The sequence below is a fragment of the Rhinatrema bivittatum genome, chromosome 7 (genome assembly GCF_901001135.1).
Source record: "Rhinatrema bivittatum chromosome 7, aRhiBiv1.1, whole genome shotgun sequence".
Taxonomy (NCBI): domain Eukaryota; kingdom Metazoa; phylum Chordata; class Amphibia; order Gymnophiona; family Rhinatrematidae; genus Rhinatrema; species Rhinatrema bivittatum.
The window spans coordinates 296,476,305-296,498,991 of NC_042621.1; the positions used below are offsets into that span (position 1 = coordinate 296,476,305).

At 49.7% G+C, this 22,687-nt stretch overlaps 1 protein-coding gene across 7 annotated transcripts in view; it reads left to right on the forward strand.

The window, feature by feature from the left end:
* The window catches only part of VWA2 (von Willebrand factor A domain containing 2), a 65,746-nt gene that overhangs the window by 15,567 nt on the left and 27,492 nt on the right, over nucleotides 1-22,687 (forward strand). For 6 of the 7 annotated variants that reach the window (XM_029610462.1, XM_029610461.1, XM_029610460.1 and 3 more), the window contains 5 exons: nucleotides 908-969; nucleotides 3,985-4,059; nucleotides 16,458-16,591; nucleotides 19,128-19,237; nucleotides 20,750-20,944. In XM_029610462.1, coding sequence (XP_029466322.1) covers nucleotides 921-969; nucleotides 3,985-4,059; nucleotides 16,458-16,591; nucleotides 19,128-19,237; nucleotides 20,750-20,944 — 563 coding nt within the window. In that variant the 5' untranslated portion in view covers nucleotides 908-920. Of the gene's footprint in view, nucleotides 1-907; nucleotides 970-3,984; nucleotides 4,060-16,457; nucleotides 16,592-19,127; nucleotides 19,238-20,749; nucleotides 20,945-22,687 lie in introns of those variants that run through there. The other variant, XM_029610464.1, reaches the window with a different exon arrangement.

Consider the following 22,687-nt stretch of genomic DNA (forward strand, 5'->3'; position numbering starts at 1 on the left):
GATGGACATTCAATTTTGAGAAGAGCAAGCCTCAATCTGCTCATTCTCTGGAAACCTCAGAACACGCTTCAACACACACTTAGGCCTAGTGAATCTTACTGAAGACAGGGTGAATAAACACAGGTGATCTCTCTAACTACCCCAAAGCTTGGGTTATCCACAGCTGCTCAGTTCTAGGGTTGCTGCTTTGGTTCTGGTGCCATGGGCTAGGTCACATGTGGCCACTTCAGCTCTCTCTCTCTCAGTCTCAGGATTACAATGTCTGTTGCCTTTTGCCTGCTTTGGCAAAGAACAAACTTCAGCCCCACTGAGTAGAGAGGTGGAGAGGAGGAGGCGCGGCAGCCACGTCGGGCCTGGATCGAGCTCTGGGTGAGCAGCCGTCCCTGACTCAGAATCTCACTGGGAACGGGGGGGGGGGGGGGGGGGGGTCGATCCACTCCTCTTTAAGGAGACCCCCTGACCTCCGGCTCACCGCAGGGGAAGACGGGCGTCCAGCCAGCCCCGTCCGCTCCGCGTGCCTCAGTCGCAGAGCGGATGCTGGGCTGGACCCGCCCTTGGCTTTGACTCGGGCTGGCCCACTCTTAGCTTCTTATGACTTCAGTGGCGTTGCCCTCTCACATGCCAGCATTTCTCCATTGCACTGGCCGTACGTTGAAGGGCCGGACCTTGGGTACACCTTTGGTCTCAGGGTGGCCAGCTCCCTTGGGGATGGCCCACAGACAAATTCCTCCTGTCCGAGGCTTTCCAGAGCTTATTAGTGGCGCACCTCCCATCCCCCGCCGCACGCTTTCTAAAATTCCCATCCCCGAGGAAAAAAAAAAAGACTTCTGTCATTCTGCAGTGGTCAAAAGGTCACTTGAAGGGCTTAAAAATATCCCACTAATTACTTTTTCATTGTTCCTTGCAGCTCTGTCGCCGTGATGGACGTCTCGTCGCTGGAAACCATTGTTGTGCTCCTGGTCTCTCAAGGTAGGTCCCTCGGCTGCCGGTGTCCAGGAATCCAGGGTCAGCATAGCTGGACGATACGTCCGTCCTCAGGAGAGGAGCAGCAGCATGTGCCATGTTTGTGTCACGTGAACGGTCCGTGTACTGTTACACACGTGCTAAGCTCACAGTGCGGGTATCGCATTTTGGGCTTGTCTGATTTTTAAAGGAGGAGGTGTGGCCTAGGGGGGTGGGGTCAAATAATAAGAACGGGAGACAGAACACCACCTGTGATTTGTGGGTTCCAGTCCTGCCTCTGTCTGAGCGAGGAGTTGTAGTAACCCCAAAGGCTTGCTTTTGTTAACCTTATAAAATGTCACAAAAAGAGAGGCAAAAGCCAGAAACTAATGCAGAGATGGCTAGATAAGGCACAAGAAATAATTATAAATAAAATAAAAACAGTAAAATAATACAAGAATACAAGGGCAGGCATATTAGCTTATTAAAAATGCATACACTGTATTAAGCCATCAGACCCTCACATTTTTAGAATTACAGTTAGAGAAATGTATAAAATTTATTTCATACCTGTAGTGGGATGCACAGATCTCTTTGTTTTGAGGTAAAATGTCCTACAATCTTATTGGCCCCTGGCATCCACATTTAGATCTAATGCGGACGGGACTGGCCCTGGTAAACGAAGTGGTCAAACCTTTTTTTTTTTTTGGGTCTCACATCAGCCTGGCCCTTGGAATGCTACATGCGAGTGTCACCTCCTGAATTTCTTAATGAGTGGTTAAATCCGAAAATCTGGGCGGACATGCTGCTCTCTGGCCGGCCGGCATTTCCCTGCTTTTTAATAATTCACTTCCAATAGACTTTTTTTTTTTTGCCCTGAAATATCCTCTTTCAGTGCATTCGTGTGGGTAATGTCCAGCCCTGCATCTCGCCTTCTTTGAAATTCACTCCCCGTGGTACCCAGTCTCCTAAATCTCACAAACTGGCTGACAGGGAGGGTTTCTTTGAAGCTCCTGGCACGCTGACTTTTAAAAGGCATTAACTTGTTACAATCTGTGGGTTTTCAAGATTTAGTCATGAACATAAGAACTTGCCGTGCTGGGTCAGACCAAGGGTCCATCAAGCCCAGCATCCTGTTTCCAACAGAGGCCAATCCAGGCCATAAGAAACCTGGCAATTACCCAAACACTACGAAGATCGCATGCTACTTATTAAAATATCTAAAAGAGCAATCATGCATGGGTCACTATTCATTTGGAATTTAAAACTTTTATCCCTAGAGTTTAACCACTGCTGGAAATCGGTGAGAGCATCTGCATTTCCCTTCCATAATGTCGGAATGTCACCCATATATCTTTTCCATAATATCAGATTGAACAAGGATGATCATTTTAACAGCATTTTGAAATTTGCCACGTCGGTTGGCTGTGTTTGGGGTCATAGTGGCCCCTATAACCATACCCTTGATCTGTTGATAGAAAGTGTCTTGAACCTTAAAATCATTTCTTGTAAGTGTTATCTCCGTCAATGCGCAGATAAATTCAGTGGGTGTTCTCAGGTTGGTTTGCCTATTCCTTAATGTCCCTTGTACAACCATAATGGCCTCTCTGTGAGGAATATTAGTGTAACGTGACTCACTGTCCATGGCGACTAAAATCAGTTCAGACTGTAATATATTAATGATATGTGATGAATCTCTTACAAATGAAGGGGGCCTATGCCACAAAGGGCCTTAAGAAGTCATCTGTGAAAACTGACAGCGGTTCCACAATGGATCCAATGGTTGCTGCTGTAGGACGACCTGGTGGGTTTACTAAAGACCTGTGTATTTTGGGCAGGACTTAAATGGTGGGAATTGGGTGTTTCGCTTCTTAAAAAGTCCCTTTTGCTCCAGTGTCCAAAAGTTCCTTCATGTCTTCGTTTAACGGCAGGGGTAGGATCATTGAGTTGACGTCGCAATTCTTTAATGTAATCCGATCTACTCAGAATAACGATTGCTCCCCCTTTATCCTCCTAATTAATAATCATTTCCTTTTTCTCTTTAAGTGTCTTAAGGGCCTCATTTTCATTCTTTGTTAAACTATAATAAATTCTGTTTCTTATTTCCTAATTCCTCAGCCTCTCTAAGGACAAGTTGGTGAAAGCTATGAATGAGGAGTGTCTTTTCACAAGGGAGATATCAATCTGCTTGGAGGGAGGATGCATTTAAATGGTCTGAGCAGATTTATGAATGGGAGGGGATGATACAGGAGACTCTCTTAGCAGGTCCTTCGATTGTCAACCTCTCCAATACAGCACTGTCTGCAGCAGAGAAAAATCTCCTTAATAAAGGGTCGACTTATTCCCTGACTGCAAAGCACAATGCTTTGATCTTTCTACCTTTCAGGAAGTTATGTGTACAGCACTCGTTCTCTAAGGACACTGCTCAGATCTCTGATGTCGCCCTTGTGAAAAGGAGCTGCTAGTTTTAGCAACTAAGAGAGAATATTTCCCGGGGCTGCACCGAGCCGCACTTTATTGAATGGCCTAAATGCCTGGACTTCAAAGGGTTGATAGGTCAAACAGGCCAGAGGCAGTGGCTGGACACCTGGCCTCACCCCCCTGCCAGAGACAGACAAAAGAATCCAATCACCTGGGGCTGCCAGGAGAGACTGAAATCTGCTTCTAGCCCCAGTTAAGCTGCTGATGTCGCCTCTCGAAACACGATGGCTGCCAGTGATGCTTTTCCAGTTTTAGAATAGTGACAGCTCAGTTATTTTGTTCAGAAAATTACAGGTGCAGTCCTTTTTAAAAATTATTAAACAGGCACATCAGCAGGTTACCATGTAACTGGCCAACAGGTAACTTCTAACCCTACATCTTCTAGCATTGACCAACCGACACCCACCATCAGGCCAAACTAAATGCCCTCCTGGAAACTTCTGGCATTTGCTGGTAGACTGAGTTGTCTTTTTAATTCAGTTTAGAAATATTTCCACTTTGCACAAGAGGAATACATTTTACTCTGGGCTTAACAGTGTCGATGTTGACTTCTTTTCACAGCGCTGCTGACTTGTGGTATTCAAGAGCTTCTCGCCAACCGAGAGACGGTTCTGAAGATTTCAGCAGCAGGCCAGAGTAAGTGAAGGTGAAAACTGCCCTTGTGTGCCTTGCCTGTATGGCAGAGATGATATCAGGTTACTCATTTTTCAGTAGCACTCGTGGATTGCTGTGGGGCCTGTTCCTCACCAGGGGTGCCTTTGGGTCATCCTAACAGTTGTTGCTCGTTTATGGTCAGGGGACTGGTCGTCACTGGAGCTCTTCTGCAGTTATAATAAGATAGAAAATGACAGCAGGTAAAGCTCAGAATGGCTCATCCAGTCTGCCCCATTGAAATTCATCCTCTTATCGGTAGCTTATAGAATCCCCAAATACAACCCAACACCAACACCAACCTTGGGGCCTTGCACCCGGTCTCTGAACCCTCCTCTCATGTCTAGCCAAGCGTAGCCAAAATCCATCACAGTGCTGGCCTCTCCATGTCTTCTTGGAGCCCTGATGCAGTCGTACAGGACTGTGACTGCTGCTCCTTGCAGGTTGCTCCCATGCAGTCGTGCCACCGATGCTTTGGATTGTAGTCGCCGCTCCGTGCATGTTATCCACTCTGCTTTCTTGGAGCCCCGATGGCAGTCAGACCAGTGACTGCCGCCCATACCAGTTACCCCAGTGCGTTTTTATTTTCGTCCTCTTGCCTCTGTGGATCCTCTGTGCTTATCCCACGCATTTTTTAATTCCACTCCCCATTTTGACTCCAGCATTCAGCGATGTATTTGCTGGTGCTCCTGGCTCCTGCTAGAGACGGATCGAGCTGCACAACTGGCTACATTAAGGCAGGAGTTCAGTGCTTCTAGATGGATCTCTGCTTACATTAAACCGTAACTGCTAACGCATGCCGTACACAGAATCACTTAATAATGAGCACATTCGTTCTCTCCCTTTCTGCTCGCTGCCCTGACCAGAGACCTCGCGTGGAAAGGAGATCAGTGAGCATGGGCTCTCCAGTTGATTCAAACTGGGGAAAGTAGAATGAAGTGTTCCACGCGTTACTGAAGTCTGTAACAGAGTAGTGCCACTCGCTCCAAAACTCTGACCAGTGAAGGATGGTGTTGAGGCCCAAGATACCGATCTTGTGTCAGAGGTTAAAGAGGCCAGGCTTCTGGACAGGGGCCGGACAAAACGGTCCCCCCCCCCCCGGGCAAGGGCTGCTTCCCTCCCCGTTCGGTCTCGTGTGCAAGGAGCACTCCCCATCCCGAGTGATCACCCTTCCCGCCCACCCCTGGTGATGAGTCTGGATGAGGGAGGTGTTCAAGAACCAGTTTTACTGTAGCTGTTACATTCCACCTTGCCCTGGCACCGGGACAGTGGTGGGGGGAGAGAGAGAGGGGGAGGAGGAGCAAAGCATTAGTTGGCACTTAAATGGTTTTCCTAGCAGGCCACCGGTTGTAATAATTCTTGGAAGAGAGGGGGAGTCAGTGACCTCGCTCCTGCGGCTTCCTCCCTTCCTTCCCCCTCCGCGAAGGATCGTGTGCAATGAAACGAAAGCCGCTGACCCAGAATGCAATGACCCTGACACCCGGGCTCTAAGAAGGACGTTGCACCCTGCAAGGGATGCGCCTAATTACTTTCTAAAAGAAGCTCGGGATAACGAGAGCGGGTGTAACGGGTCTTGGGGGAAAAAAATATCATTTTATGAATGCAGTCCTTCTGCCGGCCTCTGGTAAGCTGGCCCCAGCAGCCTCTTCCCATTGGTTGGTCTCAGTAATTACTTAACGTCTTACTAATTAAAATGAAGGGGGCCAGAAGTCGTGCTTTTGGCTGGGTCCTAAGTCTAGTGAGCATCATGTGGGGGACAAGAAGGAAACGGGGTGCAGGCAGACCTGAGTTAGAGCCGACGCCGAATGCCCCAGAGATTCATCGTCCCCCGGTGTTAGGAAACGTATCAGGGGAGCTTTGCACCAGCGCCTGGCGGAAGTGAATCGGCCTGGGTAGGATGAACCTGTCGCCGCGTGATGAACGCAGCAGGATGCTAATTAGCGCCGGTCGTCAGGGAGGTGACCTTCCTAGGGACGTGGACCCCTGACGACTGGGAAGAGGCCCGATTCCACCACCGCCTTTCACGTGTCCGCCACCAAAGCGCCTTCAGATGGCACCGCCGTCCTATGTCAGGCTGGGGGGGGTGAAACACCAGCTGTTCCTGGCCGTTTAGCCCCTTGATCATGAAGTAGCGGGACGTTGTTCACTTCTTGAACGCTGACGCAAGCTCCTGGTCGCATGGAAGGAGCTGTCATTCTCTACCTGGATCCTTTTCTTACCGTCTTCGGCTGCCCCGTCGCATTCACCGGTGCCCGAAGAGGAGGGAAAGGTTGAGCTGCTAAGCTCGGTGATGAGAAATGAAGTCTGTATGAATGTTTCTTTGGTATTGTGCCATTAAGAATGAGGCTGTTAATGGACTCCCTCCCTGCAATTCCCAACTGGTGCATTATGTGTTAACATCTGTAGGATCTTAGGTCTTGTGAAAAGGCCATGCCGCCAGCCCCCTCTGGTTTGTCCGTTTTCACTTGCTGTGGTTTTGCATCCGTTCTTAATCTTGGTTTTCCCAGCATGCAGACAGATGGACTCAGGACCAGTGGGTTTATGCTCCCCCGCCAGCAGATGGAGACAGAGCAAGCTGACGTCACCGTATATTTAACTCTTTAGTGACCCTTTGAGTTTTTTGGAAGGAGAAATTTGAAATTCTAAATTCAGGATAGGAAAGCCCCACTCTCCTGCAGTGATAGCTAAAGGTCCCTCCCCCAGTTGAGAATTCCTGAGGTGATTTCCATGGCCCCTCAGAGCTGCGCCTTGGTTCAGTAGCTGAGTTTCCCGGCGTGGACTTTGCTAGTTCAGCTGAAAGGCAGCGGGTGCAGGAGGCCAAGAGCGGCAGTGATGGCAGATGCCCTCTCCCCCGCAGCCGGAGACCGTCTCTGTACTCAGCCAGTAAGCACTAAGCTCAGGTAAGGTTTAAATAAAAGAAAGAGAAGTTTTACCTTTTGAATCGGAGGCAGTTAGAGGGGTTTTAGGACTTCCTCCGGTCTCTGTGCTCAGCGCGCCGTGCCGACGTTCATTCCCGCTCCCACTGGGGTTGAGGAACTGGACAGCCTGGTGGGTTGAGCAGCCCCTGGTGGGCTACGCCCCACACTTAGGCTTCTTTCTTGCACGCTGAGGTGGCAGCGTTTTTCGCACGCTTCTGTTCGTGCTCTGCTGCCCTGTACAGGCCATCAATGTGTGCAGTGCGCCGGCTCTGTGCACGCGTTGTGTGCTCACTTTTTGGGTGTGCTTTTTACGTGCACAAGTTTTACACTGTTCACATGTTTAGCTTGGCGCGTAAGTTGTCCGTGCGCCTTGCTACACTTTCTTCTAGGCGCTTAGTTCTGTGCATATTCCCCTTTGAGTGCAAGCCATTCAGACTCATGATTACCACCGCGATGGTGCCGGTAAGCAAGAAGCCTAAGCATCTTCCCATTTGTGTCGCCCGTCATATTAGGGCTTCTCAGCCTGACCTGGCTTCTGACCTGTGTCAGTGCTGCTCAGATGCTCAGGGAGAGTTGTCATCTTCATTGTAAATTTGTAAATTGTTTTCTCTGGTTATGACCTTCTTGTTTTCTCTGTCCTTCCTACTGCCTTTTGGTTTACCCCCGCCCAGTTACATTCTCCTTGTTGAAATGTATTTTTCCAAGCTTTCAGTTATTATGTGAACCGGTATGATGTCCCCACTAATACCGGTATATAAAAGTTTCTAAATAAAACATAAATAAATAAATCTTCGGATTTTGCTGAGCTTGGTTCCTCCCATTCTGATGATGGGTTGGTCACGGCCTTGACTGGAGGGTCACTAGATCTTGGTTCTCCCTTGACTGGCTCCTCTGCTGGCGAGGGCAGTTCTGTGGGACCAGCTCCAGTTTCTTCTGGGCTTGCTCTGGACCCAGCTGCTTTTACTTGGATGGGATTTTTTCAAGGCTTACAAGCTTTTCTTCAGGCAAAGTCCTCTGCTTCCCCCATTTCTGTCTGTCAGACCCTCAGCCGGTGGTTCCTACCTCTTCCAGTCTATGCTTAGGCACCGGAGCTCGCCTCGGCTATCTGTGGGTGTTCCCGACAGGAATCCTGATGGCACTGATAATGATGAGGTTAATCCTGATTCCCTGGAAGATGGGGAAATTCCTCCAGGGCTGGAACCATATCGAACCATGTTGTGGTTCTTTCATAGAGATTAACTGCCGGCCCTGATTTCCCAGACCTTGAAACAGCCGGGTGTTCCTGGTTCGGATGCTATGTCGGGGCCGAAGAAGAATCCCATTTTGGTTTCCTTACGTAAAGCCTCTTGTTTTTTCCCTGTGATGGATGCCATTCAGGAATTGATTGATCTGGAATGGGACCCCCCAGAGGCAAATTTTAAAGGGGGTCAGACATTGGAAGGCCTATAACCCCTGGATCCAGCTGTGAGAGAGCTTTTGTGTTTTCCGTGTCAAGTGGACGACTATCCCCGTAGAGGGAGGAGCGGCCTTGAAGGATGTGCATGATAGAAGGATTGAGGCTATTCTTAAGCAAGCTTTTGAGGCAGTGACGATGACTTTACAGATTACCTCCTGTTGCGCCCTAGTGGAGAGATCTTACCTGCTTCTCTCTCAGGAGGTTGGTGTCCCTGGAGGGAATTCCAGAGCGGTTCTGGAGCTTGCTGCTTCCTTTTTAGCAGTCGCAGGCTGTGATTTGGTCCAGACCTCGGCCAGAGGAGTGGCTTCGGTGATAGCTGCCAGGCGTCAACTCTGGTTGCGAAATTGGTCAGCTGACATAGTCTTCAAAGCCAATCTTACCAAGATGCCCTTTAAAGGCTCGCTCTTGTTTGGGAGTGAGTTGGCGAAACTGACCAGTAAGTGGGGTGAGTGTCCGGTTCCTCGGTTGCTGGAGGATAAGAAGCAGTTACAGTGCCCCTTTGGCATGAGGGGTTGTCTCCAGGGTTCCAGGCAGTTTCATCCCTACAGAGGGTCGACCCTTCAGCAAACTCAGCCTTTTGGTAGGTCTCAGTCCTTTCATCCCTGACAGCCCAAGAGAGGAGCGGGCTTGGGTGGCAGACCTTCCCAAGCTTCCCAATGAAGGTGTGCCGACCCAGCTTCCGGAAAAGAGATAGGGGGTGTGTCTCTCTCTTCTATCGGAGGTGGGTCGAGATCACGTCGGACGAGTGGGTATTGGAGGTGATAGGAGAAAGATATGCGCTGGAATTTCACAGTATTCCTCTGGATGTGTTCATGATGTCCCCTTGCCACTCCCGACAGAAGTAGCAGGCAGTGGAGTTCACGCTTCAAAGGCTTCTCAGGCTGAGGGCTGTGGTTCTGGTGCCCACGTCTCAAGATAGTATGGGGCGATATTCCATTTATTTTGTTGTACTCAAGAAGGAGGGCTCCTTCTCTCTCATCCTGGATCTCAAGAGGGTCAACCGTCATTTGAAGGTGACTGTTAGATTCGTGGACCCTTGGGCCGGCTGAGATGGATGGTGGTGGACTGTGGGGAGCCCACAGTGGATGTTGCAGCCGGGAGGCGGCGCTGAAGAGGTGGTCTTGGGAAGGCTTCACCACGGGAAGCCCGAGGTCCCCCCAGGAGGAACCCGTAGGGATCCGGGCCTCTTGGACTTAGGTGAGATCCTCTGCGACCGAGGACCTGAAGAGAGATCCTGAAGAGGTAGTCTAGGGAAGTGGCTGAGCCAGGAGGTCAGAAGAGACTTCACCCTTGGAAGCTTGCGGTCCCCCCGGGAGGAGCCCTTGAGGACCTGAGTCGCTGGGACTTAGGCGAGACCTCCTGGCAGGTGAGGAACCAGATACCTGTGGAAGGCGAGAGGTCAGGAGCCAGAGTCCAGCCAGGGACGGAAGCTGAAGCTGGAGTCAGTGGACGAGCCAAGGTCGGAAGCCAGAAGTCAGCAGCCGGAGTCAAAGCCAGGGACGGAAGCTGAAGCTGGAGTCAGTGGAAGAGCCAAGGTCGGAAGCCAGAAGTCAGAAGCAGGAGAAGTCAGAAGATCAGCAACTAGTGACTCTAACTAGAGTGAACCTCATTGCAAGGCAGGGCATTGAGGCAGCTGCAGGGTTTAAATATCCCTGCAGCGTCTGACGTCATCTCTAGGGCTGTCCTTCATTTCCCGCGCTGGCCCCTTTAAATCCGGAGCCCCTGCGCGTGCCTAGGGGGCGTGGCCAGGCACGGAGGATCGATGGCGTCTCCCTTGCAGAGGGAACGCCACGGCAGGAGCCCGGTCTGGCGTAGATGGCCGAAGAAGCCTTCCAGCAGCCCGGGCAGGCCCCGAGGTAGGTGGAGGGACCGGGGCCCGGCCCGGGACCATAACAGTGACTTCCTTCCTTCCATTCCTTGTTACATTTTATCCTGATCAGAACAGACCTCAGTTAAATGTAACTAGCCTTTGATGCCATATTAATTGGGAGCTGAGGTCAGGGTTAAACAGATTTTATGTATCCCACTTACACATTTTCTAGTCAGGATATTGGAATTAAATTCAGATCCAACATGCAAACCAATGGGCCACTGAATAATGATAGCATCAAACCCAGAAGAAGTTAGGGCTGTTCAGCTTGGAGAAGAGACAGATGAGGGGGGATATGATAGAGGTGTTTAAAATCATGAGAGGTCTTGAACGAGTAGATGTGACTCGGTTATTTACTCTTCCAGATAATACAAGGACTAGGGGGTACTCTATGAAGTTAGCAAGTAGCATAATTAAAACAAATCAGAGAGAATTTATTTTTCACTTATTGCACAATTAAGGTCTGGAATTCCTTGCTAGAAGATGTGGTTAACACAGTTAGTGTAGCTGGGTTTAAAAGAGGTTTGGATAAGTTCCCAGAGGAAAAGTCCATAAACTGCTACTAATCAAGCTGACATAGGGAATAGCCACTGCTATTAATTGCATCAGTAGCATGGGATCTTCTTAGTGTTTGGGTAATTGCCAGGTTCTTATGGCCTGGATTGGCCACTGTTGGAAACAGGATGCTGGGCTTGATGGACCCTTGGTCTGACCCAGCATGTCAACTTCATATATTCTTAAGTAATTACAGATAAAAATCAGAAGTATAAAGTTTTTATGTCAGGCTAAAGTGTAAAATGTCAGAGAGTGGTTGGCTCTGCTCTGTCAGTCACGTCTCTCGCTGTGCCAAAGGATGCCTGGCACCCAGGCTGGCGTGACATTTCTCACATAAAAATATGGTCAGAAACCTGGCGGAGAGAATCCAGGTGCTGCTTGCTAAAGGTTTCACACGTGATTTGTACCCTGGTTTGGTGGGGGAAAGTGAAATGAAGGACCGAAGGCAAGGGACGCTGAGTGCACCAGCTGCAGTCACGAGAGGAGAAGCTGGGTTTACTGGATTTATTTATGTCCTGCTGTTTTGCTGCTTTACAGTGCATTACATGCAGCCCTTTCTATCCCTAGAGAGCGTGCGCGCCAAGAGGGAGGTTCACCAAGCTGAGAGGGTTTATGTCAGGAGGGGCCAAATATTGCAGTGGGTCCCCCCCAACAAATTAGCACAGCTGTACTGTGACGCGATTTTTATATTGCAGCAAATGTTTACGTGTAAATATGAACTGCGATGTTTGATTCTTCCAATGTTTTGATAACTTCCCTTCTACACCCCCCCCCTCCAAGTTTGCCTTCGCCCTGTTCAGTGTCATTTTCCCCTTTGTTACAAGTTACGCGTAAACCGATGTGATGTTACGACCAATACCGGTATTTAAACAAAAACGTTAAATAAGTAAATAAAAAATAAGCAACAAAAAAGCGCGCGCCAAGGTACCGTCCCTTCCCACGTGGCGACAGCCCTGACCCTCCATCCCCCTCCCCTTCAAAGCATAAAGTGCCACAACAGCCTCGCACCCCCTCACTGCCACCCATCGGAACCCTCCTTAACCTGGTGTCTGGTGTCGTCCCCCCCCCCCATTTTACCACACCCTCTTAAAAGTAGGACCCTGGGGTCCGGAGGGGCTGGTACATCCCAAGCCCAGTACCTACCAATAGCTTGCTGTGAGGTTCAGGGCACCCCCTAGCCCCGGGCCAGGTTGGCGCCATGTTTTGAAATAACGCCTACCCAACCTTGCCCCATCGCCTGACCCAACCTTGCCCCATCGCCTGACCCAACCTTGCCCCATCACCTGACCCAACCTTGCCCCATCACCTGACGCAACCTTGCCCCATCACCTGACGCAACCTTGCCCCATCACCTGATCCAACCTTGCCCCATCACCTGACCCAACCTTGCCCCATCACCTGACCCAACCTTGCCCCATCACCTGATCCAAACTTGTCCCATCACATAAGTACCGGTAGGTCCAGTCCATAGGAGCTTCCCACTACCACACGGTAGGGAAAAGGTCGGGTCGGCACTGCCTAGGGTTAGGCTCCCTTGCGAGCTCTCAATGACCATTTGGTAAGGCATTGGGTTTAGGGGGAGGGGTGGGCTGTACCATCTCCCACATAGACCACCAGGGTCCTACTTTTACAGATGGGAGAAACTGGGGACAACAGACACCAGGGTTTTTTTATTTGGAAGGGGGATTCCAATGGGGTAGGGAGTGGCGGGGGGGGGGGTCTATCATGGCACTTTGAAGGGGAGATGTTGGAGGGTAAGCACCCATTGCTGTGTTTGAAGGGCTTTTTTCCTGAGGGCCCAGTGCAAGGGGTGGGGAATGCAGGCGGGGGTCGATATTGATCCCCAGGGTGATTCTTGATGCCTTTGCGGGGGTGGGGGTGGGGTGTTTTGGGTCTCTTGGCCCTTTAAATTTTCCAAGGGAGCATCGAGGGCACACAGTACTGGCCTGATACTCCCAGGGGAAATTTATCTACATCTTCCTCAGAGTGATAAAATAATGGGGCTGACTTTTTTCTAAGTCAGCTGCGTTATTTTAGTTGCATTGGATATTCTATGCATAAGATGCTTTGCATGCATGATTAGGCAAGCTTATACATGCAAAGCAGCTTATTTCCATAAGGAGAGGAAATCTTTGTTTATATCATGTGATATTGCCAAGATATGGTGATATCACATGATAAACAGCATTGAACTTTCATTAAATACCGTTTACTGTTGTGGAGCGCTAGGAGAGCGATCCCACTCCTGAGTGATGTGTGTCCTTGGGCCACGGCTCGACCCCAGAGGGCTCTGAAGAGGTGCCGCGGGAGGCGTGGCATGCCCGAGCATGGGCAGGACGGAAGCAAGGCTGGAGTGACATGGAAGACAGGTCCTCCTCGGGACCTGCACGCTTCGGAAGACCCAACAACGCAATGTTGGTCTTGTGAACAGTCCTCCGACCGTTCCTAGCCCTTTTGGACCTGCCGCAGGGTACGGCACGAAGCGGCAGGCCGGATGGAGGCCAGGGCAGCGAAGACTGGAACATGGATTTAGACGAGACTCAGGAATGACGTAGACTCAGGCTTAGACGTGGACTCAGGATGAGGTGCAGGATCCATAGACGTGGACTCAGGCATAGATGCAGGATCCTTAGACGTGGACTCGGGCAAAGACGTGGACTCAGGAATGAGGTGTAGGATGCATAGACGTGGACAGGCACAGGCGTGGACTCAGGACTGGATGCACAGAGGTGGAATCAGGAACGAGGGCTGAAGGTAGACAAGGGCACTGACCCTCAGGGCGCCCTACTCAGACCACCCGCGGGACTGAGTTGCGGACCACCCTGTCCCATGCGTGCCCTACACAGCCCTGGAAGGCTGGTCGCGGACCACGCAGAGAGCGGGAGAGCACAGGAAAGAGGAAGCAGGTTCGCTGCACTCCTGGCAGCACAAGGCAAGGATACGCTGCTCTCCTGGCAGCACAAGGCAGGTTAAAGCATTCGGATCAGGAACAAGGATATCAGGAACATCAGGACTGGAACACAGATACTGGAACAGGAGACACACCTCAGGGCTGGAACATGGACATCAGGAACAGCAGGAACATCAGGACTGGATCAAGAGACAGACCTTGGGACTGGAACGGCAGGCAGACATCAGGACTGGACGAGGAGCTCCGACAGGTAACAAAAAACACAGGACCTTGCAGAAGGCTGGAACACGGACGACTTCCTGGAGCGAAGGATCTCAGGAGTGACCAACTCCTTGCGAAGGCAAAGACACACTGAAAGCTGAGCCCTTTAGTAGGGCTGAGGTGGACAACGCCCAGGGAGGGGTCAGCAGGGGGCCACACCTGGCTGGCCCTTTAAGAGGAGCAGAGAGGCGCGCGCTCGCGCCCTAGAAGGCTGGAGAGAAGAGCTGGAAGCTGGTGGCGTCCTCAGCCACGTGGAGGGCCCAAGGAAGCCGCGGAGCAACCCTGGACTGGAGCTGGGTGAAGGCAGGTCAGTGGAGCAGCTCCCAGCCGCATGGACAGAAGCAGAGAAGGTAAGGCTGGCTGCAGGCACCGGCAGAGAGAAGTGCTGGCTGCAGGGAACTGTGAGAGAACAGAAGCAGGAGAAGGGCTGACTGCAGGAACGGCTCCATGCCGTGAAGACAGCCCCAGGAGGAGAGGTAAGACTGCAGGCAGAGTAGAGAGCTGCAGGCACCGGCAGGGACGGCTCCCTGCCAGGCAAGGACCCGGGCTGAAGCAGGCACTGGGAGAGACAGTCTTGCTGCTGGCTAAAGGTCCCGGGATCGCAGCAGCATGTCGGGGAAAGGCAGAAACAGGAGCCGACCGCATGGCAACAGCTGCGGGGAGCCCCAGCTGATTCAGGGAGAAAGCAAGCAACAGCGTCAGCAGCCTGGCTGGCTGTCTGTGAGAAGGTAAGAGCCTGCCCAGCTTCTTGTGGGCAGGAGCGTAACAGTTTACTATGTGATATTGGTTTGCTTGCGGAAACTTGATGTTCACCTTTTAGTGGATTTTCTGTTTGCTTGATGAGATGTGGTGCTCACCTTTTGGTGGATGTTCTGCTTAGCTGCCATGACATGATGCTCACCTTTTGTTGGATGTTTTCTTTGCTTGTGATGATGCGCTTGCTTTCCTTTTGTTGGATGTGTTGTATGTTTGCCATGATGTGGTGCTCACCTTTTGGTGAACGTTCTGTTTGATTGCGATCATGCGGTGCTCTTCTTTACTTGCGGTAATTTGCTCTGTTTGCTTGTGGTAACTTGATGCTCACCTTTTGGTACATGTTTTGTTTTCTTGCTGTGATGTGGTGCTCAACCTTTTGTGGATGTTCTGTTTCTTGTGGAAACTTGATTTCACCTTTTGGTGGATGTTCTGTTTGCTTGATGTGATGTGGTGCTCACCCTTTGGTGGATGTTCTGCTTGCTTGCGGAAACTTGATTTCACCTTTTGCTTTCCTTTTGTTGGATGTGTTGTATGTTTGCCATGATGTTGTGCTCACCTTTTGGTGGATGTTTTCTTTGCTTGTGATGATGCGCTTGCTTTTCCTTTTGTTGTATCTTTGCCATGATGTTGTGCTCACCTTTTGGTGGATGTTCTGTTTGCTTGTGGTAACTTGATGCTCTTCTTTTGGTGGTTGTTCTCTTTGCTTGTGGTAACTTGGTGCTCTTCTTTTGGTGGATGTTCTGTTTGCTTGTGGTAACTTGGTGCTCTTCTTTTGGTGGATGTTCTGTTTGCTTGTGGTAACTTGATGCTCTTCTTTTGGTGGATGTTCTGTTTGCTTGTGGTAACTTGATGCTCTTCTTTTGGTGGATGTTTTCTTTGCTTGTGATGAACCGCTTGCTTTTCCTTTTGTTGGATGTGTTGTATGTTTGCCATGATGTGGTGCTTACCTTTTGGTGGATGTTCTGTTTGATTGTGATCATGCGGTGCTCTTCTTTACTTGCGGTAATTTGATGTTCACTTTTGGGTGCTGTGATGTGGTGCTCACCTTTTGGTAAACGTTCTGTTTGATTGCGATCATGCGGTGCTCTTCTTTACTTGCGGTAATTTGCTCTGTTTGCTTGTGGTAACTTGATGCTCACCTTTTGGTACATGTTTTGTTTTCTTGCTGTGATGTGGTGCTCAACCTTTTGTGGATGTTCTGTTTCTTGTGGAAACTTGATTTCACCTTTTGGTGGATGTTCTGTTTGCTTGATGTGATGTGGTGCTCACCCTTTGGTGGATGTTCTGCTTGCTTGCGGAAACTTGATTTCACCTTTTGCTTTCCTTTTGTTGGATGTGTTGTATGTTTGCCATGATGTTGTGCTCACCTTTTGGTGGATGTTTTCTTTGCTTGTGATGATGCGCTTGCTTTTCCTTTTGTTGTATCTTTGCCATGATGTTGTGCTCACCTTTTGGTGGATGTTCTGTTTGCTTGTGGTAACTTGATGCTCTTCTTTTGGTGGTTGTTCTCTTTGCTTGTGGTAACTTGATGCTCTTCTTGTGTTCTCTTTGCTTGTGGTAACTTGATGCTCTTCTTTTGGTGGATGTTCTGTTTGCTTGCCTTAAGTTGGTGTTCACCTTTTAGTGAATGTTCTGGATTTTTTTTTTTTTTTGCAGTGATGCAGTGCTCGGCTTCAGTGGATATTCTCTTTCTGCTGGATGGCTCCTACAGCATCGGCAAAGGAAGCTTTGAACGGTCTAAGCACTTTGCAATCAAACTATGTGACACCCTTGACATCAGTCCCGACAAGGTGAGTAAATGGTTGGTTCCTAAGACTACAGTAGAAGAAAGGACAAGGGAACCTGTTTACTGAGAACAATATCGGATGTGCTACTTTGACTTTAAAAACTTCACCGCTTTTCAGCTGTTCCTGTTCTGATTTCATTTGTCCCTCAACCTCTCCCCTTTCTTCCCTAACCTGTCTCTTTTCTTTCTTCCCCTCCTGCCCTTCTCCTTCACCTCTCTTTCTTTTGGACTCCTCCCCCAACCTTGCTCTTCCCTTTCTCTCTCTTTTGCCTCTCTCCTCTCTTCTTTTTGTGGCCTTTGTCTTCCTGTGTTGTATCACAGTGCATGGAAAAAGGCCACACGTGCCAGTGTCACGGGCAAGCTGAGGGTTGGTAAACAGAACCTTACTACCAAGAGAGGGATGGGCCAGGAGCATTGAGGAGGTAGAGACCAAAGAGGAAAAGAGGTGGTGGGCGGAGGGGAAGAGAGAATACCCTGGGGCTTTGGTAATAAGAATGAAAACTGGCTGGGCAGCATGGGGTTATTTTTTTGGTTGCTCAGTTACCCTTGCTAGATGCAGACATTGTAACTTTTGTCCTCAGTGTACGACAGCTGTAATAAGGTGATATTTATGAAGATAGCTAGACCCTAGAGGTCTGCAGTGTTTATCCCTGGCCCTTTTGAATTCTTTGACTGTTTTCATCCTCATCACCTCCTCCGGAAGGGCATTGCAGGCATTCACCACCCTCTCCATGAAGAAATATTTCCTGAATTTGGTTCTGAGACGTCCCCCCTGGAGATTCATTTCATGACCCCTAGGTCTACTGTTTCCTTTCCAGTGGAAAAGGTTAATAGTTCATGCATCATTAAAACCTTTCAGGTATCTGAAGGTCTGTATCATATCCCCCTGCACCTCCTCTCCTCCAGGTATACATACTCAGATCCTCCAGCCTCTCCTCACAACTCTTCCGTTACTGATCCCCCCACCATTTTGGTCGCCCTTCTCTGGACCACCTCCATCCTGCCTCCATCCTGTCTCTATCCCTTTTGAGATATGGGCTCCAGAAATGAACACAGAACTCCGGGTGAGGCCTCACCAAGGCCCTGTACAAGGGGATTATCACTTCCCTTTTCTTACTCGATATTCCTCTCTCTATGCAGCCCAGCATTCTTCTGGCTTTAGCTATCGTCTTGTCACATTGCTTCGCTGCCTTCACAACCCCAGAAACTATCACCCCAAGGTTCCTCTGCCAGTCCATGCACCATCAGTCTTTCACCCCTCATCACATACAGCTCTTTTAAATTACCACACCCCAGATGCAGGACTCTGCACTTCTTTGCATTGAATCTCAGCTTTAAAGTCTTCGACCACTCTTCAAGTTTTCTTAACTCACTTTTCATTCTCTCTCCACTCCTTCAGATGTGTCCACTCCATTGCAGATCTTAGTATCATACGCAGACAGACAAACCTTACCTTCTATCCCGTCCGCAATATCACTCTCAAAGATGTTGAACAGAACCAATCCCAACACCGATCCTTGTGGTACTCCGCTTAACACCGCTCTCTCTTCAGAGTAAGTTCCATTTACCATCACACATTGTCTTCTGTCCTTCAACCAGTTTGTGATCCAGGCCACCACCTCAGCACTCATTCCCAAGCTTCCTTGGGACCTTATCAAAAGCTTTGCTGAATCCAAGTAGATCACATCGAGCGCTCTTCCTTGATCCAATTCTCTCGTCACCCTAACAAAAAAAGTTAATCTGATGTGTCTGCACCTTGTGCTTTTCTGCATGTTTGGAAAGCTCATATTGAATGGTGTCATGAGCACACAAACAGCCCGTCTTTCTAGACATTAATCTGTTCATCTTTACCTGCTACCCTGTTATTAAGAGGCGTAGGGGAGAGGAGTGGAGGATGGGAGGAGTGGTTTTCTGAAAATCTTGACCTGTGATTGGTGTTTCTGGAAATGGATGACTACTTTTTGTTTGTAATATGCTTTGTGGTTAAATTATAAATATATATATATATATATAAATATATACACACACGCATGTTGTTGCCTCCCCTGGAAGCCCCTGTGTTCAGTGCGGGTAACCCTGTGCACTTTGTACAGCAGCGCATGCGGTGTTCCCCACACTGAGGGAGGGAAATCCTCAAATTCCCGGGTAAGCAGCTCCCGAGGCTCCTCCTCTGTGTGGCTGAGGGAGGACGTGCGGGGGATGGGAAGCAAAATGGAAAGGAAGTGAGGGGGGGGGAAGCTTGAAAAGTTAGGGAGGAGAGAGAAGGGAAGCTGAAACCAGAGGGCTGGAGAGATGGAGGTTGGGGGGGGGTTTCCTGGTGAAGGCGGGCGTGAGGCGGTGACACCGTGCAGGGGAAGAGACAGCACGGGACGGGGGCTTCCCTCCTGCTCCCGTGCCAGAGGTTAGGTGTGCCAGCGGAGGTCGTGGCCTGGGGACGCTGCTCTCGGCTTTTGTGAACGTTTGGGGTTTCAGCATGGCGGGTCCCTCCGTGCCTTTCCTGTCTTAACGACGAGGCCTCCCCCGCCCCCTCCCGTTTTCAGGTCAGAGTGGGGGTCCTACAGTACAGCGCCTCCCCCCGGCTGGAGTTCCCGCTCGACGCCCACTCCACCCGGCAGGAGGTCAAGCGGGAGACCAAGAACATCGCGTTCAGGTAGGGCTCCGTTTGGCGAAAGTGTTATTTCCGTTACAGGTGGAAATTTTGGAAGAAGAAGAGGCTGAAATGGAGGTACAGAAATATTTGTTTGGCTTTTTTTTTTTTTTTAATGTTAGTAATTTCCTTTTTTCAGATCTTCGCTTTTTGTACCGTGCAGTAACTTCTGTCGTCTCCGCGTCCCCAGGAGCCCCTCCCCTTACACAGACAGAGGCCCCCACGCATGCGCTAAGACCCTCCTCGAGAGCGGGCGGTTTGCTAAAAGCTCACGTCCACCCCGGGAAATGCCTTTGAGATTTATCCTCTTGGAAGGGTTTCACTTTCAAAGGTCCTTTTAGGCACAGGAATCGCGGGTTTATGCCTGAGGATGGCTCGGGGTGCGTGAGAGTACACGAGTAACCCGCTTTCTCCTCCCCCTTTATTGGTACGGAGCAGAGGCGTTCTCTGTGTGCGTAAGGCTGCCGCGCCTCAGTTACGCCCTGCGAAGAGGAGACGTAACCTTACGCAAGCGAACCCGAGCGCGCACTGGGCCTCTTACCCCAGGATTTGGGAGATCCTTGGTAAAGTCTGCGCGTGCGATGAACGGCGCTCGCTCGGAGAGACTGTACCGCAGCGCGGGCTGTTGGATATTTATCCTCTTAATGCGTTGCTGTGCCAACCCCGTGCCAGTGAAACGTCCTGAATCCAAAGCTGAGCCTCTTTCAGGACTGCCATAAGGGGCAACGTTCCTTGGCACTAACAACATCTAAATGTGATGACAAGACCCCGCCCCCCGTCTGACACAGAGCCACACACACGCTCTCTCTCTGTATGGGTTTGTCTTTGTGTCTGAGAAAGAGTGTGTGCCTTTGTGGGTGTCAGTGTTTATGTGCTGATAAAGTTTCTGCAATCTAAACGTCTGTTTGCGACTGAGCGTGTGTGTCTGACACTGGCTGGCAGAGTCATTACTTGCAACTGGTTCAAGATCCAGACCAGGAAGCCAGGATATGATGAGCAAAGGTGTAGGGGGCCCAACCAATTTGCATGGAGGGAACGGGGGCTGCGGCTCTGCTCACCCCTGGTCTGGAATGTGCTCAGCTTCTTAGTTATTTAGGAACGATGACGTTTATTTTGCAGGTATTTTGGCTCAATTCTGCCGGGTTCCAGGGGTGACTTGACCTGCTTTTGGGAGCGGTTAACACATGAGCTGCAGGGAAAGTCAATGAGGGCATCAGATACCCCATGGGTCGGTTTTGAAAAAATCCCCCAGGCTGATATTTTCCTGCGATCCGCCCCGGGTCGGAATCAAAGCAGAAATTCTATTTGGCTAATAATTTCTGGAAATTTGTCATGGCGTAAGCATTTGAGAGTTTTTTTAAGAAGTCTGTTTTGTGTCCCTGGTAAATACCGCGTATTTGCTTTCATATAAACCCACTTGTGCTTCAGACATTTCCCCCTTACCCCCTGCCCTTCCTCTGTCCCCTGTGCTGGGGAGGATCAGGCCTGTGACAACTGCATTCTCCTCTCTCTTAGAGGTGGGAGCACAGAGACGGGCCTGGCTCTGAAGTACGTCCTGCGGAAGGGTTTCCCTGGTGGAAGAGGCTCCTCCGTCCCCAAAATTCTCATCCTGCTGTCCGATGGGAGATCCCAGGGCCAAGTGCTGCCGTCGGCCCGAGAGCTGAAGGAGAGCGCCGTCACAATCTTTGCGGTGGGAGTCAGGTTTCCAAGGTGAGACGCTAGATTTTAGAATGTCACACCTGCCTGGCCTGCACCTCTTATTCTATAAGAGTGTCAAAACACACAGGCCAGGCAAGGGGGCCATAAGATTAACCTATTGAGGTGATGTTTTGTCAAATTAAATTAAATTTGTGTATGTTTGAGTGAGAGAGTGTCTGTGTGTGGGTGAGAGTATGCCTGTGTGTGTGTGTGAGAGAGAGAGAGATTGCCTATGTGTGTGGGTTTGAGTGGGAGTTCCTGTGTATGTGAGAGAGAGTGCTTTGTGTGTGTGTGTGTGAGAGAGAGTGAGAGAGTGCCTGTGTGTGGGTTTGAGTGAGAGAGAATGCCTGTGTGTGTTCTTGAGTGTGTATGTGAAAGAGAGGATAAAGTTTTTGCACCCCCCCCCCCCCCCAATCTACGACAGTCTCAAGGTGACTGGAGATCTAAAAAGCTCCCAGGTAGAGAGAGTGGGAGATTTTTTAAAATCCTTATTAGTTTTAATTATTGGGAGTTATTTGATGTTTTGAAATATTTTATTGATGTTTGGTAAGTTTTTAAACATTTTTATATGCTTTTTTAATTATTAGATGATGTTCTTTTCATTGGCTGATTTGACATATTTCTTTTTATTGGTATGGTTGATGTTTTATATTTCTTGATTGTGTTTGATGTTGAACAAGGAATGATGGTGTTTTTGTTTTTCCATTGCTGGTGCACTGCATAGAGAGTCTGACTTGTTGTGGTTTCCAGTTTAGTTTCTGTCTGTATGTTTTTATTTATACTTTGTCTTTATTCTGTATTTGGTGAGGATCTGCCTGGGTTTTGCATTTGACTGAGGCAAGATATTCTGCTAGTGTGTAGTTTCTGTGCAGGGATCTTTAGCAGCTGGGCTTGTTCTGTTTTATCAATAGGAGGTGTATTGGTGTTTTAGGGCCTGGTGTAATATCTGCAGTGTTCCCTTTTCATGGGTAGGGTTATTCCCTTTTGAGTCTGGCAGTTAGTAGGTTATGGTATGGCAGGTTTGCTATAGGCTCTGAGTACATGTTTTGTAATTATTACACAGTGTTGCTGAGGTGAGCTGCTAATGTGTTGCTGTGACAGTGAGGTGACAATAGAAGCTGAGTATTATTTTTCTGTGGTGAGTGGTAAAGGGAACTGTCCTAGTTCTGCTCTGCGTCCATTGTTGTGGGAGCTTCTGTGAACACAGGGCAGGGTTTATACTGGGAGGCCCCAGATTCGTTCCTAAACGTAGAACTTCATTGATTGGTGCCCTTGAATAATTTTAGTGGTAGTTTTCTTGGATGGTTGAATCTGCCAGGGGTTTTCGTTGTTGCACAGAAAGTCCTTCTGTCTAGAGACGCCACTGACTTTGTGACGATGTTTGCAGGGGGGTCCTGTCTCCGCATGGAGGGAGGTAAGAGGCGGGCATGGAGAGAGCCATGGGACCCCCGCTGGGATCGGGCTAGCTGGGCGGCTTCCCTGTCACGGGTCATGCAGGACGACTCCCTGATGAGAACAGAAGTCATTCAGAATTTAGCATTTGTTCTGGGAGGGGGGGGAGGAGTTGTTGATGCGATGAGTTAATTATCAAAATCTCTGGGGGGGGGGAGGGAAGGGGAGAGCTTATGGGCCTGTACCCTGGATCTTTTTGGTTCCTCTGCCCATACTGGGTCAGCTTTAAAGCCTGTTGGGTAACTCTCCGGTTCCTGCGCCGTTGTGGTCGTGGTGGTGGTGGTGGTGGTGGGAGGGCGAGAA